The 16,760-nt window shown below is 40.1% G+C and overlaps 1 protein-coding gene across 1 annotated transcript; it reads right to left on the bottom strand.

Annotated features, from left to right (window-relative positions):
- Positions 1–253: 253 nt before the first annotated feature.
- Positions 254–15,224, bottom strand: LOC307128382 (uncharacterized protein). The gene is made up of 3 exons (XM_079820207.1): positions 15,167–15,224; positions 14,555–14,778; positions 254–2,979 (listed from the first exon to the last, which is right to left on the bottom strand). The coding sequence occupies exons 2-3, from the start codon at positions 14,712–14,714 to the stop codon at positions 1,664–1,666; spliced, it is 1,476 nt and encodes a 491-aa protein (XP_079676333.1). The 5' UTR covers positions 14,715–14,778; positions 15,167–15,224; the 3' UTR covers positions 254–1,663.
- Positions 15,225–16,760: the final 1,536 nt, after the last annotated feature.

Raw genomic sequence — 16,760 nt, 5'->3', positions numbered from 1 at the left:
TACTACTGTTGACATATTATTGAAAAAAAAAGCTTTTTAATAATAATTTTATATAATTTTTTACTGTGGCTTTTTAGGGCTGTTAAAATGTCTGAAAAGCTAAATTCGAAATTCTTTCATAAATATTAGCAAAATTTGAATTATATTCGAATTCTAAAGGCAATTTTTAAATGTTAGATGGAAAATGTACTGTATTGTCTCCTATGGCCACAAGAGGGTGCAAGCGAGCGCAACAAGCAAATGTAAACCAAATCAAGCATTGCATATTTTATTGAAATGAAATGACATTCACTTTTTACAGTGCACTAATATTTTTTAAACAATTGTTATTAAATAATATTTCATTTCATTCATGAGCATGTAAGGAAAATTAGGTAACAAAAGTGCATAAAACTGCAAGTGCATCAGTGACCTGAGAAGACACGCTTCAACAGACAACGTAATGTGGACACAAAAGAGCAAACGGACATTCAGAAACAATCCATTTCCAATCACTAAACATCTACATATTGTTGGTGAAAAACACCAAACAGTCAGCTTGACCTGCAGTGAGTGCTGAGCGTATGTGGATACCAGTGATGGGCAGTCAGGGCTAGCAAGGCCTTCTCTGCTGACAAAATCAGAATCACAGACTTATTTTTCCATGAATATGTGTTAAATTATTCCCAATAGTCTATTTTATTAACTTCATCGCTTTTCTCTTGGTTGCGCTGCTTTAAGTTAGAGCTTTTATCCAATCATAATTCAGTCATCATGTGTTGCCAGGTCAAAGAAATCTGCCTTGAGGCCTTCAGAATCAATATCGCGGGCACCGCTAGCTTAAATGAACACAACACATGGCGGCAGAGCTGGGGGGCTATAAGCAAACCCACACCAGCCCGCCGCCTCTCACCATGGGCAACTCCACAGTGGTGAAGAGTCCATCCTCTCTCGAGGAGTGTGGTTCCAGAGCCCAAACCGTGCATGGAGGTGATTCCGACTATCTCTAGTCGGAACCTCTCAACCTCACGCACAATCTCAGGCTCTCTCCCCGCCAGCGAGGTGACATTCCATGTCCCAAGAGCCAGTTTCCGTGTCCAGGGATCGGGTCGTCTAGGCCCCCGCCTTCGATTGCTGCCCGAATCACCAGCACCGGCCCCTTACGGTCCCTCCCGTGTGGTGGGCCCACGGGGGTGGTGGTGAGTGGTTTCCCCACGTCGCTCCTTTGGGCTGAGCCCGGCCGGACCCCGTGGGGGAAGGCCCGGCCACCAGGCGCTCGCATACGAGCTCAAACCCCAGGCCTGGCGCCAGGGTGGGGCCCCGGCTGCGCCATACCGGGCGATGCCACGGTCCTTGTTTTTATTTTCTGCATAAGGGGTTTTTGAAAGAAACAAAAACTTCACGTTTTTTAATTCATTACTCTTTTCCAGTCATTTTCATAGAAAAAATAATGTCTTGGTTTCTGCATGTTCTAATAGGGGATATTGTTTCTAGTCATGAAACAGTATGTTCTAGCGTGAAACCTCCTGTCGCAGATCCAATGTGCAGTGTGAACACAGCAGAGACTGAATGCTACCACAGTGTGAAAAGAGCAGTGATCCGACCAGTTTGAAAATCGTGTAGTCTGACCTCGACATTAAGGTTCTCTTTAAATAAAATAAAAAATTCAAAAATTCAAAATTGATCACGTCAACGGCTTTTTTCCAGTGTGAATATTCATGTGTTTCCTAAGGCTTACTTTCCGTGAGAAGCCATTCCCACACAGAGTGCAGGTGTACGGCTTCTCTCCAGTGTGAACTTTCACGTGACTGTCAAGGTTTCCTTTACATCTGAAACTCTTTCCACACAGAGTGCAGGTGTAAGACTTCTCTCCAGTGTGAACTCTCATGTGTCTTTTAAGGCTTTCACCAAGAGCAAAACTCTTTCCACACTGTTGGCAGGTGTAAGGTTTCTCTCCAGTGTGTACTCTCATGTGGACTTTAAGGTTTCCTTTTTCATTGAAACTCTTTCCACACTGTTGGCAGGTGTAGGGTTTCTCTCCAGTGTGAACTCTCATGTGACTGTCAAGGTTTCCTTTATGTCTGAAACTCTTTCCACACTGAGGGCAGGTGTAAGGCTTCTCTCGAGTGTGAATCCTCATGTGGACTTCAAGGTTTTCTTTACGTCTGAAACTCTTTCCACACTGTTGGCAGGTGTAAGACTTCTCTCCAGTGTGAACTCTCATGTGTCTTTTAAGGCTTATACCTGGAGCAAAACTCTTTCCACACTGTTGGCAGGTGTAAGACTTCTCTCCAGTGTGAACTCTCATGTGTCTTTTAAGGCTTATACCTGGAGCAAAACTCTTTCCACACTGTTGGCAGGTGTAAGGCTTCTCTCCAGTGTGAATTCTCATGTGACTGTCAAGGTTTCCTTTACGTCTGAAACTCTTTCCACACAGAGTGCAGGTGTAAGGCTTCTCTCCAGTGTGAATTCTCATGTGGACTTCAAGGTTTTCTTTACGTCTGAAACTCGTTCCACACTGTTGGCAGGTGTAAGGCTTCTCTCCAGTGTGAACTCTCATGTGGACTTCAAGGTTTCCTGTTTGAGTGAAACTCGTTCCACACTGTTGGCAGGTGTAAGGCTTCTCTCCAGTGTGAATTCTCATGTGACTGTCAAGGTTTCCTTTACGTCTGAAACTCTTTCCACACAGAGTGCAGGTGTAAGGCTTCTCTCCAGTGTGAATTCTCATGTGGACTTCAAGGTTTTCTTTACGTCTGAAACTCGTTCCACACTGTTGGCAGGTGTAAGGCTTCTCTTCAGTGTGAGTTCTCATGTGGACGTTAAGGTTTCCTTTATTTCTGAAACCCTTTCCACACTGTTGGCAGGGGAAATTACTTTTAGTTCCTGTCTTTTTAGCCTGTGTTGATCTTTCTCCAGTCATGAAATTATGTTTATCATCATGGTCTTTCTCTTCTTCCCTTTCATTGAGTTCATGACTTGTCTCTTTCAATGCCATGAGATCTAAGGCAGAAACAGACATAAAACAATTTAGACATTTAAAGCATCAATAGCAGGGTATAGGGTAGTATGATATATAACCCATCCTAGTTGGCGCATTTACGTTCCCTAGCGCGCACAACAACAACAACACCTGTCTGAGAGCAGCATGTCAGCCTCTGATTACGATTTAGTACCTAAAAAGGGAGCTACTTGGTTACAAGAGGTCAGCCCCAGAGGTTAAATTGGGCCGGAGTGCAGCTCCGCCTCCTCAGGTCCATAACACACCCTGCTGGAGCTCAGCTTAGTCTTCTTCAGCACAAAATATTGTTATTAGACTTTAATTATTGTTCGTCTCCTGGCAAATACAGGCTACATGGAATTATCAGACGTCATCATGCATTAATCGCTGTGTTCTCTGGTTCAGCACCGCGCCCACAGCCATTAAGGTAAAACCGTCACAATTCTAACAGTGAGTTACCATGGAAATCCGCGAACGGCTAGAGCAGCGGTCGGGAACCTATGGCTCGCCAGGGCTCTCACACTTTACCAACAAATCTAACATTTACTAACATGATCGATAAAAAGATTAGACACACATCAACAGAGATCCGTTCTCTGCAGAAAAAAGCAGCCAATTACAATTCCCTTGTTGTACAGCCTACCGAAGTTAATGACAAGTTTATGATAATAATATTCAAGTTGTGTGTTCAGTGCTGTTCGCGAGTAAGTGACCTGAGAAGACACGCTTCAACAGACAACGTAATGTGGACACAAAAGAGCAAACGGACATTCAGAAACAATCCATTTCCAATCACTAAACATCTACATATTGTTGGTGAAAAACACCAAACAGTCAACTTGACCTGCAGCGAGTGCTGAGCGTATGTGGATACCAGTGATGGGCAGTCAGGGCCAGCAAGGCCTTCTCTGCTGACAAAATCAGAATCACAGACTTATTTTTCCATGAATATGTGTTAAATTATTCCCAATAGTCTATTTTATTAACTTCATCGCTTTTCTCTTGGTTGCGCTGCTTTATGTTAGAGCTTTTATCCAATCATAATTCAGTCATCATGTGTTGCCAGGTCAAAGAAATATGCCTTGAGGCCTTCAGAATCAATATCGCGGGCACCGCTAGCTTAAATGAATGGCAATGAAACTGTGCGCTTTAACCAATCAGATAATCACTCCGATTTAATCAACCAATCAGATTTCGAGTTGGCGACAGCGGGGCCATCTAGCTGGCGTACAATAACGTCTGCATTTTCACATCCTTTGATTGGATGATCAGAGAGCGTACTAGTAGAATAACCAGCAAACCGCATCTGTAGTTTTAACCCTCTAGGCGCCACGGTCGAGTTTACTCGACAAGATGCGGCACTGAATAAAACGGCCGATTTTGTCAAATAGGGTGTCAAATTTCGTTCGAACTCCCCTCCACTAGATGTCAGACATGTCATACTTCATCCCTGACTCAAAAAAACGTCATGCTTCTATACAAAATCTTCGAGCAAGAGCGCATTGAGTCAGTGCGAACAATCGCGGAGCTAATGTGCGCGTGAGCCATCTTATCAGAGCAATATTGTCAACGTCAGCGAGTATTTGCATTAGATTATTATTTTCTAATGGCATCAATAAAGCTTACCCACAATGAAGTGTTGGGTCTTCTATTCGCGGACCCTGATTCTGAAGGGGAATATCTGATGACGGGGATTCTGAAAGTGAAAGTATAGTCCTACACCAAGCACAAACGGTGAATCCTTTGCCCAATCTAGATGGTCATTTGCCCAATGTCAGTGGTGGGAACACAGTGGTGTTTCGCGGGGTCGGAGTGTTCATCGCGAAGTTAGCAGGCGTTCACACCGCACGCGTTTTTGCGTTGGCCGGGCAGTGGTGCGCATGGAGAGCGCGAGCGGCCGTGTTGCACTGGCAGCATTTGTCTTACGCAGCTGAACCGCGTGTATTGCAAATACAGTTAGTGGGCAATGTGGAGGCAGGGTGGGGAGTCACAATGACAGTAGTCCGAACTGTGCAAACTCGGCGGGCGTGCGCGCGCGCGTGCGTCTGTCTCTCGTCTTGTCTCGTATCTCACTCATGATCTCTGCCTTGCCGTGGCGTGAGCTTTTGAACTAAACAGGTCTTGTCTACTTGTGTTTGTGTGTCATATGAATAATATATATGTGCCCCATACATGGAATCAGAGTGCCTACTGTATGTAATAAATGGAAAATCTCTATAGCAAAAGGCCAACCACTGCATGCATCCGGTTTGTTTCTACCATTAATTAGTAACGATTTACACAGTTTGTTTACTATTTACTATTTACTTGAGCATTTAGTATTGTGCAATATAGCATACAGAAGGTGAGGGACATTTTTTGGGGAAATAAGTTCTGCATTTTATCATTTAAACATGTGACTTTTCATGAAAATTCTATAATCCAAGGTGACCACCACCATATGACGTCATAATATGCAAATTAGATGGGACAATGTAATCCCTACATAAACTTTGGGTCATCCTTAATATTTCTCTAATTTACAGAAAGTCTCTATCTTTTATCACTTTTAAGATATAGCCTTTTCAAATTAAGATGTCAAAATCGAACGTTTTAGGAAAAAACCTCTGGCGCCTAAAGGGTTAATAGCGTTTTTTCAAACCCAAATGGCTGACAGAGGAGAAGAAATGAATGCATTAATTGACATACTTACAAAGCCATTTTCAAAATTTCCGCATACTGCCTTCTCCAGCTTAACGCACAGTCACGGAACACTATTCGATCTGTCCCGGGTAAAAACAAACGGACTGTAATGTATACCAGCTGATTTTGAAGTCCAGCGAATCTTGATTTATTTGTGAGGATGGGTAATAGCAGTAAATTCACTGCACACATTGGCATGTTTTGTGTAAAAATCATAGCCTATTTTGGTGAGTAAGTTAAGCTATAATACATTTTTTTTTTAATATATATATATCCTACAGTCAAACCCTGGGCTGGCTAATCCGTGCCCCGTTTTTTCTGTGATGAATGTGATTTATTTTTACTTGTAAATTTATGATCGATTTTTTTTCATTATTATTATTATTTTCGTTATTAATATATTATTTACAACATTTTCATACTTTTAAAATATAGTTTTGTGGGGTTAAAATGTAAAACAACTTTGTATTATCCTTGAACCTCACCTGAAATAAATTTGTCATACTGTTGGTAAGATTTTTCGAGAACCATTTATGCTGTTGCGTTTTCTTTCGTGTAAAATATGCACAAAAAACGCACAATTTGCTTTCCGTGGTCGGAGAACACAAAAGGTAACGTTAGCCTACTACAAAAACGCACGGAAAACCCGGAGCGGATCGATGCTTCTGTTATATGACTTATTACATTTACATTTAGTCATTTAGCAGACGCTTTTATCCAAAGCGACTTACAAATGGGAGCAAAAATTTCCGGGCAACGTGCGCTAAGCTGCTGTCAAATCACAACACGGGAACCGCTGGCACAATCAGAACTCGTAAGGTATTTCTGAAGGAGGGACTTCATCGAACAAGGAACTCATCAGCCTGTTTTTAGGACAGTGAAAACAGCGGTATATACAGATAAGTAAATTGTGTGAAAAATACTGTGTTTTTTTACACGCGAAGCATGAACACGTTATATTGCACACTGTAAACACAATCAAAGCTTCAAAAACACAGGAAAAACGGGACCTTTATTAATTTAATCATTCATTCTCGCTCCATGAGAGACACAACGCCCTGTTATAGCCTACTGCGTTTCTGTTTGATGGTTTCTATAGCCGTGGCGTCATGATGATTTTATTAAGAGGTGAATTAATTCAGGTAGGATACCACTGAAGGCCTAGGTGTGAAATGCACAGCCCGCCACTGGTGGATACATATAACGCTATACCGCATGATTTTTGCCACCAACTGAGAGGATTTTCGTCAGCAGGTAGCGAATCTATCTTCTCTTTCATTTATAGCCATCTCATGCTCCAAAGCCCTGATTGCCTTCTTCTGCACTGCTCTGTGTCTGACTGAATACGCCGTTGAACAGGTTGCCCATTTTTTACGCCTTTTTACAGCCGCGCCGATGTACTGGATAAACAAACCGCGTCAGTTACGTCATCATGTCTCGCGTGCATTCGAATGCGTTTTTTTTTTTGTAAATTCGACAAACATTCGAAATTCCAAAGACATTTTGACAGCCCTACGGCTCTTTTGGAAAAATGCATTTACCAAAAATGGGAAAAAAATTGGCTCTTTGGTCAAAAAAAGTTCCCAACCCTTTTAATTGACACAGACGAAAATGAAAAGACTACAGTCAAAGCTCATCTTTAGGGGGGTATTGTCAAATAATCTCCTGCCCACTGACATGATTTTGAAAGCTATTTATTATTAGTTTTTTGGCCTTCAAACTTATTTAAAAAAGCACATATGTAGATCAGAGAAATCTAATTTTCTCGGGGGAGCATTCCCTGCCTATGGCCCTAAGTGAGCTGTAAAGTATTTCTCTAAAGTTTGAATAACTACTCAACCCTACCTTACACATTAATACTGGAAAAAGAGCCCCTTTGGTGTAAAAACACATTAAGTCTTTTTCCGGTAGACCATTCACAGTAAATAAGGGCTCCCCCTCCAAAAGCCAATTTAACCACTGGTCAGCCCTCTTGACAATTGACAAAACATTGACAACTTAAAGCTGTTATTGATGTTTGTAGCACAATATTTGACCGGAAGGGTAACATTGACGGTTATTTTCGTCAGTTACGGCTCGTTAGATCTAGCATTCTGTTTCCTTTGAATCAGACACAGAGATAAAGTAGTGCATAAGATTACATTGATTTGATTGAATGGATTATAGCATTTATTTTAATTAATTATCGAGAGAGAGAGAGAGAGAGAGAGAGAGAGAGAGAGAGAGAGAGAGAGAGATATTCGTACCTGTGTGACTGCATCTGTTCAGCGTCTCTCTTAATGAAGATGTGCGTTTATTACTTAAAAATAGCGATGTAAAGGCCAATTTATACTTCTGCGTCAAGTGTACGCCGTAGCTGCGCGATGCGTGGGTACCCTACAACGTACCCTGATGCGCACCTCTCCAAAAATGTAACAACACGTCAATTCTACACGGACCACAAGTGCTGTGATTGGTCTGCCAGAACCCTCCCTCAGGTCAATAAATAAATAAAAAAATCTGCGATAGGAGTGTGTCCAGAAATGGGATGATAGTTTAATCCTTACATCTGCTATATAACACAATATTTTGTAGTGCAGAGATTCTTTATGTTAGTGAATAAAAACATAGAACCGCTGTGTATAGTTTATTTTCTCATTAAAACCAAAGATGTTAATCAGTGATTGTATATCAAGAACAGGGACACATCACAATGGGTGCATTTCGTTTTGTGATTTCAACAGAACAAATAAAGTCTCCGCAACAGCAATCGATTGAAGCGCTAGTCTGTGCACAAGCTACCGAAACTGAAAACAGCGCCACAAGCACTCTGCATGATTTCACAAACGCATTCCTGCGCCAGATCACCTCTTATGTTGCTCTACTAATCAACTAACATTAGAGATGCTAAATTTGTATTACATACAACAACTCAAGACGCAAGAAAAGCCACTATCTGCCGCCATCACTGCTGCTGATACTTCGGGTGCGTCTCAATCAGCTCCTGGGTCAGTAGTCAGGGCACTGATCAGGGAGTCAGCCCATTGACTTATGTCCTGATCAGTGCCCTGACTACTGAACCAGGGAGCTGATTGAGACGCATGCAATGACAATGTAAACAAGCCGCTTCTTCTTCAGCTTTTGCATTGATACTGTGGGTCACCATCAAAATGCCCGTGGACACTGCCTCCTGGCGGTCTGCATGTGTAATTGCACATTGACGCGGACAAAAACGCAGAAGTATAAATCAAAACCAACACGTAACTAACGGCATAGAGAATACGGCGTAGGTCCGACGCAGAAGTATAAATCAGCCTTAACCCCATCGTTGCTGAGAAATATAATGAAGTGATCCAGCAACGTAGCTTTTCTATTGCTAAAAGTCGTGGGGCGGCGTTGATAACAAGTTTCTGTGCTCCTGAATGTGCAACGCGATCTCCGCTCTCTGTATGCGAGTGACGTGTGTATGAGTGAGAGCTTCAAAAGCCCTGTTAACATGCACACTTTTATGTCATTCCGATTCAAATCATTCTGATTGAACGATTCTGTGGGCAGTTTACATGAGTCGTTATCTAAACCGATCTGGTGTTGCTGTAAGAAACACCTCAGAAAAATTAATTCTTCTGCCAGGCGAAGTAGTAAAGTGAAGTAGAAAGTGCCTTGGACAAACGCTTTCAGATGAGATTACTCCAACATTATCTTCATAACTTGTTACGAAATAAAAAGTTTAACACTTCAGTCAACATTATAGCCTACTGGAAGTGCAGTGTGCACTCTTCAGTGGTGGAGGCGTGTACTATATATCATGTCACAGAAAGTTGTACACTCAAAGTAATTGGATCAGGTCGTTTACATGGTGGAATTACAGCTGCAATAACCAATAAAACTTTGTTCCATATATTTTTTTCTATATCGTCATAAATATTGTTATCGCAAATATTCTTGAAATGCTGTGATATAATTTTGAGGCTATACCGCATAAGCGAACCGTGCCACCTCTACATGCGGGCCAGGGCATTTTATGGAGTGTTCACACTAATCAAATAAACCAGACATGAACCAGTCAAAAGGCACACTTCAGATCATATTTTTGTTTTATTTTTTAAATTAAAAAATCAATTTTTTAAATTTTAATCAAAAATCTATATTACCCAGGAGAAGTGATTAACTCCTGCCTTTTCCTCCTTTTCCTGCCATTTTCTATCATTAAAGACACAATGCTTTCCCGCCATTTTCGTTTGATCAGTTCATGGAAAGGTTTATCCCACCCCTCTCAAGCCGATTACAGTTTCATTCGGTTTGGGCATTTTTATTCCGATTGAGGTGTTTATCTTTCCCGCAATCCTCAAAAATTATGCAGCAAAGCTGTTTAACGTTACTGAATGAAATGTTGAGCCTATGAAGAGGTATAAGAAATATCTAAGGTTATAAGAATTATAAAATGCAAGTTTTCACCAACATTCACCATGGATTTAATAACACAATGATAACTGTAACCATGGTATTGTGGTGGAAATAGTCAAATGTTTTTACATTATTCATTTCAGGGTTCCTAGATTTAAATTCAAGCACTTTTTAAGTGCTTCACACTTTTCCAGCACTTTAAACCTCTAAATATTATTCATTTAAATGTTTTAATGTGTTTACCAAAATATTATTTGTTAACCACACTAGTGGTTACCTCTCAGGTGGGTCGTTCAGGGTGCCGTGGAGGGGTGAGGTGTCTAAGTTGCAACATCTAGATACTGGGGTGCCTCAGGGCTCAGTGCTTGGACCACTTCTCTTCTACATCTACATGTCATTACTAGAATCTCATTCAGAAACATGTTTTTTCCTATCACTGCTATGCTGATGACACTCAACTCTACCTCTCATTCCAATCAGATGATCCAACGGTAACTGCTCGCATCTCAGCCTGCCTGACAGACATTTCTTGCTGAATCAACTCAACCTTGCAAAGACAGAACTGCTCTTGGCAGGCCTTTCAGCATCACTGTCAAACTTCAGCAACTGATCCAGTATGCTGCAGAAAGAGTGGTCTTTAACAAGCCGAAGAGCGAGCATGTCACCCCTCTCATAAAATTGTGCCGATTACCAATAGCCGTTAGCATCAAATACAAGGCACTGATGTTTGCCCACAGAACAATCACTGGCTCTGCACCTCTATACCTAAACTCATTACTTCAGACCTACATGTCCTTCAGAAGCTTGCAGTGAACAATGCCTTATGGTGCCATTCCAAAGAGGCATAAATGGAATTAGTGAAATAAATAAACTTTTTGATGATATTCTAATTATATGACCACCACCTGTATGAAGAATGAATAACAGTAAATTTACGTAGCCTAGTCTATATCCTTCCGTCAGCCCAGGCGATGAATGGCCTGCAACGGCCCACTTGAGGGGAAAAACTCTAATCTAGCCTGATCAGTCTCAATGGTGTAAAAGCGCTCGTCATTGTCAAAATGTTTGAGATATCCTATCAAATCGAAGGAGGCGGGATTTATTGTCCACAGAAACCGAGCAGCTTGAACGCGAGCCGAGGTAAGATAAACAGCTAATCTTGGAGTCAATACAGCAATATTTTCTGACTGTTAACGATTAAAATTTTTTTTTGTAAGATTGTAATGCCATTTACGTTATTCGACACAATGCACAAAGAAACATTAACGTAGCAGTTTTCAGCATATCAGAGTGAATGTTTGTATATCTGTTTCCAGGCTTTCTTCAGTAATATCACATTCACAGTCATTTGAAAATTATACTATAGAACGAAATTCTGAGCCAAAATAACGAAGTGGTGCTCAAGTAGGCTATATAGCGCTTTCCTTGACATTAATAATTCCTTGCGGTGGCCGGGACATAAACCTACCAACATCCCTGGCATAATTTTTGGAATTACTTTTCGAATATTGCTGAACTACTGCACAATGTTTCAAACGAATGGGAAATTCTGAACAAAGACTTTGTTTTGGTGAGTGATTCGGTATGTCTCTAACATGACTGTTGCAGCTCGGAAAGTTTTCCCATGTGAGATGTTATGCGCACGCACTAAATCTGGCTTCTCAGCGAGCGCTTTTTCTTCTGCATTAGCCTATGTTTTAAAGATTTTTTTGTGGCTCTAACCAAAGTAAACTCTTTTTTTGCTTTTAAAGACATTTTTTGTAAAAATGTTCTAAAGAAACTAAACAGTTCTCAATTTACAACTAAGTGTGACAATTTTTCATTCTTAATGATTGTTCTTTGCAATTGTACAGCTTACTATGTTTCATTCAGAGCTTGTTAATCTTGAATATAACTTTGTTAATAAAATAAAAGTATTGAAAGAAATCTAAAGTTAATATATTTGCACAGCAGGATAATTAGTTACCAAAAATGTATGTTAAGAATCGTTTTGGGAATCGGATCGTTACTCCCAGAATCGGATCGAATCATTAAGTGCCTTAAGATTCCCACCCCTACACATAAGTGTGTTGCATCATTCCTGTTGGATCCAAAAGGCACAGCACATTTTTAATCTCATTCTGTCTGCAAATCCACATTAGTCTTTATTACAAACGAATCCACAGTGAAATGAAACGAAGAAACGCGCAAATGTCTTTCACGCATGAGCTTGATCATCAATAAAAATAAAGTTCAACCATCCATTCCTAATATTGGAATCCCAATTAATCGTATGCGGCATGTTTATTGCTTGGATGTTCAATCCGGTTTAGCTCCAAAATCATGGACGAGCGATCTATCCCATTAATGAAGGGGTGTCTGATCTGACAAAAGCTTGAGCTGACAGTAGAGTAGCTTGAGATAAATTAACTCTATTCTTATTTAAATTAATGAGTACTCTATTTAGATCATCACAGGTAAAAGCACACTGCAAAAAATGCTTTTCTTTTCTTTTTTCCAGTCCAAATCAGGGCTGCACGATAATGGTTAAACTGATAATCACGATTACTTTGCTCAAAATCATAATCACGATTATTCTATCAAAAAGGGTAATGTAGTTATGGCATTTTGCATGTTCTCTACCAACCTACACTTCACCCAAAAGGCCTGTAGGTGACACACCGACTTCATTTCACCAACTATGATAATCACATTAGATGGTAAATCAATACAAAACACATGGCTTTGGTGAATGCTTTGTAATCTGTATTCACATTAGATTTTAATGCAACACAGTTCGTTTGCCGATGAGACAAACCACAGATTCAGATTGCCCTGCAAATTCGTAAAGCAAAGAAAAAATATTGTTATGAATAAAAAACTTAACGTCACTTAATGTAGCCCACTAAGTGATATTAAAAGATCAAATTCTGCACAAACCAATGTTTCTGTATAGTATGCTTTATCAGTATAATGTTTACTAAGTTTGGTCTTTTAATGTCACTGTGTACATTAAGCCGCGTTAAGCGTTTTCATTATGGGAGGAAAATGCTTAATTAAACGTGTCGTGTTCATATTCAGGGCTCATCTGCTTTTCTGTACATAGTATGGCTTATTAGTATGGTGTTCACCAAGTTTGGTTTGTTAATAACACTGTCTTTGTTAATTAAGCCACGTTAAGCTTTTTCACATTTTCATGTTAAGCGTTTTAGAACGTCTCAGTGGCGATATCATTTTCAACTGATCACATCATGAAAACTGGTAAAACCTCTAGGAACTTCAAGAGATAAAACGGCGAAACTCCTAATATTATTTCCAATAATTAAAATTGTTCATTTTCCAGATTGAATTGTCACAGGTTGCAAAAGCGCATTTATTCAGCAAACAGTTAAGATCCGTGTTGCATTTGTTCAAATTCATCACTGAAAGTTTGATCATGGCAGATTTAGTCACACAAATAGCACAAGTGGCTCGTGACGAAACAAAGACTGGCTGACTCGCTGGAGTCACGTGACCTCGCTGAAGACGGCCACTTAGCTTGTTAGCTCCACGCCAGTTCCATCTCTTCCTTTTATCTCGATTCACTTTTGAAGTATACTGTCCCAACAGCAACAAACAATGTCCGAGACTAAAGATACGTACAGATTTCCCACTTTTCTCATCCTCCTGGCCTACCAGAATTGTAAAGAAAAAGCACATCGAGACGGAAGAGACTTCATCAGACCAGCCTGAAGTTATGTAGACTGAAATCTGCTCGCTGGGAGCCAGTCTAGGCAGAATTGACGGCAGATTAACCCTTTTAACCCGTGGTGCCTAGAGGGTTAAGTGCGACTGACAGTCGTTTGGACAATATTCCTACTTCAGTAACATCAATACAGGAAGCCCTTTCTAATTTGTCTGGCAGAGTGTCGTCAAATGAGACGCGTTTAACGGTGGCCGAATGCTGAATCTCCGCTGCTGAGGAAGGCATGCTCTCTCACGATAACAAAATTGCGTCTTTGGAAAAAGAATTGTCTTGACTTAGAGCCAAAGTACACAACCTGGAGAATCACAAGAGATGCAAAAACCTAAGAATCGTCGGCCTCCCTGAAGCCGAAGGCTCTGAGACGTCGCACAGTTTCTTATGCAGATGCTACAGAAATGGCTGGACCTTACACCTGACTCGCATTTTGAGATCGAGAGGACACATAGGTCTCTCCATCCCCGCCCACCGACAATCCGTGGCTTCTCTATCCGTCATTGTGTTAAACCCACCAATAGCGCGCCAGGTGGATAAGCCGATTTGTGATTGGTCCCTGCAAATTTTTGACAGAAGCAGGATAGCAATATTTTCAGGTTTCCAACCTGAGTTACAGGGCGAAATCAAATCGCCTGCAGTTCGACAGAAAATCCCTCTACAAACCAATGAATCTAACAGCACAAAAAATCTCTTATTTACTTCGAGTATAAGCTTTGCTTGTTATGAGCGGATCTGAGAGCGTGTAGACTTGAAAATATCAAATGAGTGAGTTCAGCTTTGAGAATGAAACCAACCTGAGTGTTCCTCAGTTTCTTCATGTTTCACTCTCAATGTTTCTTCAATCTTCACGTCTTCTCTCTCCTCTTTCTCTGTTTGTTCTTCAGTTTCTTCATGTTTCAAAATGAATACATTTTCAATCCTCAGGTCTTCACTCTCCTCTTTAATAAACTCCATCTTTATAATAATAGTGTCACGTGGATCTCAGTCGCTTCTCCAGGAGTTTTTCTGTGTGTTTGTCCTGTTTAAGACGAGAATAATTAACAGAAAGAAAAATGAATCCAAACTAAATCTCTGAGTGTCTCAATCAGCTCTTGTTCAGTATCAGTAACACTCAACACAAGCACTACAAACTAATAAGAGAAAACAAATAACACAGACACTATATATTTCTTTATTTTCTCTCATCACTACTCGTCAGAGACTGAACTCATGTTTATATGATGAACTGATTTACAATATAGAAATGAGACGCTCCTTCTGTTTTTCACTGTTACTTTACTCACACGATGTTAATAAGTGTTAGATAAAGCAATGCAATGTTACATGTCATAATAAATAATTCGATCTGCGTTGCTTGTAAAACTTTGCAGATGGTTTCTATAGATTTAAACACTTAAAACACAAACCTTTCTTCAGCAGAATCACATGCAGGAGCGCAGACTTATGACGTCACACCACCACACCAAAATAAAAGTCCCGTTCACTGCTGAGTCTCCATTCACAGAAGTGCACACATACAAATAATACAAGAGATGACAGAAATTCAGAGTTGAATGCATTGGTGACATACATATTGTTCAATGATGTGTTGAAAATATTAGGAAACTAATAAAGAGAGACTTTGTCTAAAAGTTAAAACTGTATTGTTTAGGGGAAAATAAATACATTATTTATATAATATATTAATACATATAAAGTTCATTTGAGTCTAAAAATACCTGAAAATAAGTGTACTAATGACAACTGATGATTTTTAGATGTAGACTATAAGATTCTACATCTAAATATCTAGATATATAGATCTAGATATTCTCACTGATAAATATATTATTAAATAATAAATATGTAATATAAAATATAAATCATTTTTGAGTGACAGAGAAGAGAAGACATTGTCGAATAAAGTCATTATTTTTGTTTATTTGTTTGCACACGAAAAGTATTCTCGTCACTTCATAACATGAAGGTTGAAACACTGCAGTCACATGGACCGTTTTACTTAAGTCTTTACTTCCTTTCTAGGAAATGAATTAATTGATTTGCTTCCTATGGAGAGGTCAGTGAGCTCTCGGATTTCATCAAAAATATCATAATTTGTGTTTTGAAGATAAACGAAGGTGAAGAAGGTCTGATGGGTTTGGAACGACACTGTCAGGACTCTGCTTTGATCATCAGCTTTTCTGTCGTGTGTGTGTGTGTGTGTGTGTGTGTGTGTGTGTGTGTGTGTGTGTGTGTCTTAAGTTGTCAGGTCCCTTCACTCTGCCATCACAGCTGCACCTCATTCTAATTAGTGCTCCAAGCTCTCCTCACACACACCTGCATTGATTTTCTACCCTACTAATGCTTCTCTCTTTCTTTGCTTCTCTGTCAGTGTGTCTTGGTTACAGTCTGTTTCACTACTGCCCAAAAGACTTTCTTCTTCTAGTTGTGCCTAGTTTACATGCACTGTTTGTTTATTTAATCTTGTTTTTTCTTCTGTGATTTGCTCAGTTCCCGTACGTAGTGATGGGCAGGCCGAGGCTTCGTGAAGCACAGAAGCAGTTGAAGCAAATGTGCCATATTGTTTCGAAGCTTCGAATCAATCTGACACCCGTCTCTATGGCGCCATCTAGCGGTGTTGATCTTAAATACCTTGACAATGATCCATGTGAAAAAATTTTTTTTTTAACATCTGTCTGACAACTACATGGTCTTGGTTTTTTAACCTGTAGCCTCCTCATTGTGATTAACTATTGTTTTTTTTTGTGGTCATAAAAAAAATGAACATTATTAAAATAAATTAAGCCACAATGTGTCACATATGTTACATAACATTTTTATATTATTTTATAAAAATATTATTTGCTCTGCTGTTGAAGGGGGACACTCTCACATGGGACACTTGTTGTCCTCTAAGTCTACACCCTCCAAAACGCCAGGATGAGTGCTCCTCAAATGGTGCATCAAGGCCAGCTGCCTATAACAATACACACATCTCACTTTATTTGTTGTTTCCAATGG

Source organism: Gobio gobio (genome assembly GCF_949357685.1).
Source record: "Gobio gobio genome assembly, chromosome: 1".
Taxonomy (NCBI): domain Eukaryota; kingdom Metazoa; phylum Chordata; class Actinopteri; order Cypriniformes; family Gobionidae; genus Gobio; species Gobio gobio.
The sequence above is the reverse complement of the archived record's forward strand: the minus strand, read 5'-3'. Positions and strand labels throughout refer to the sequence as shown.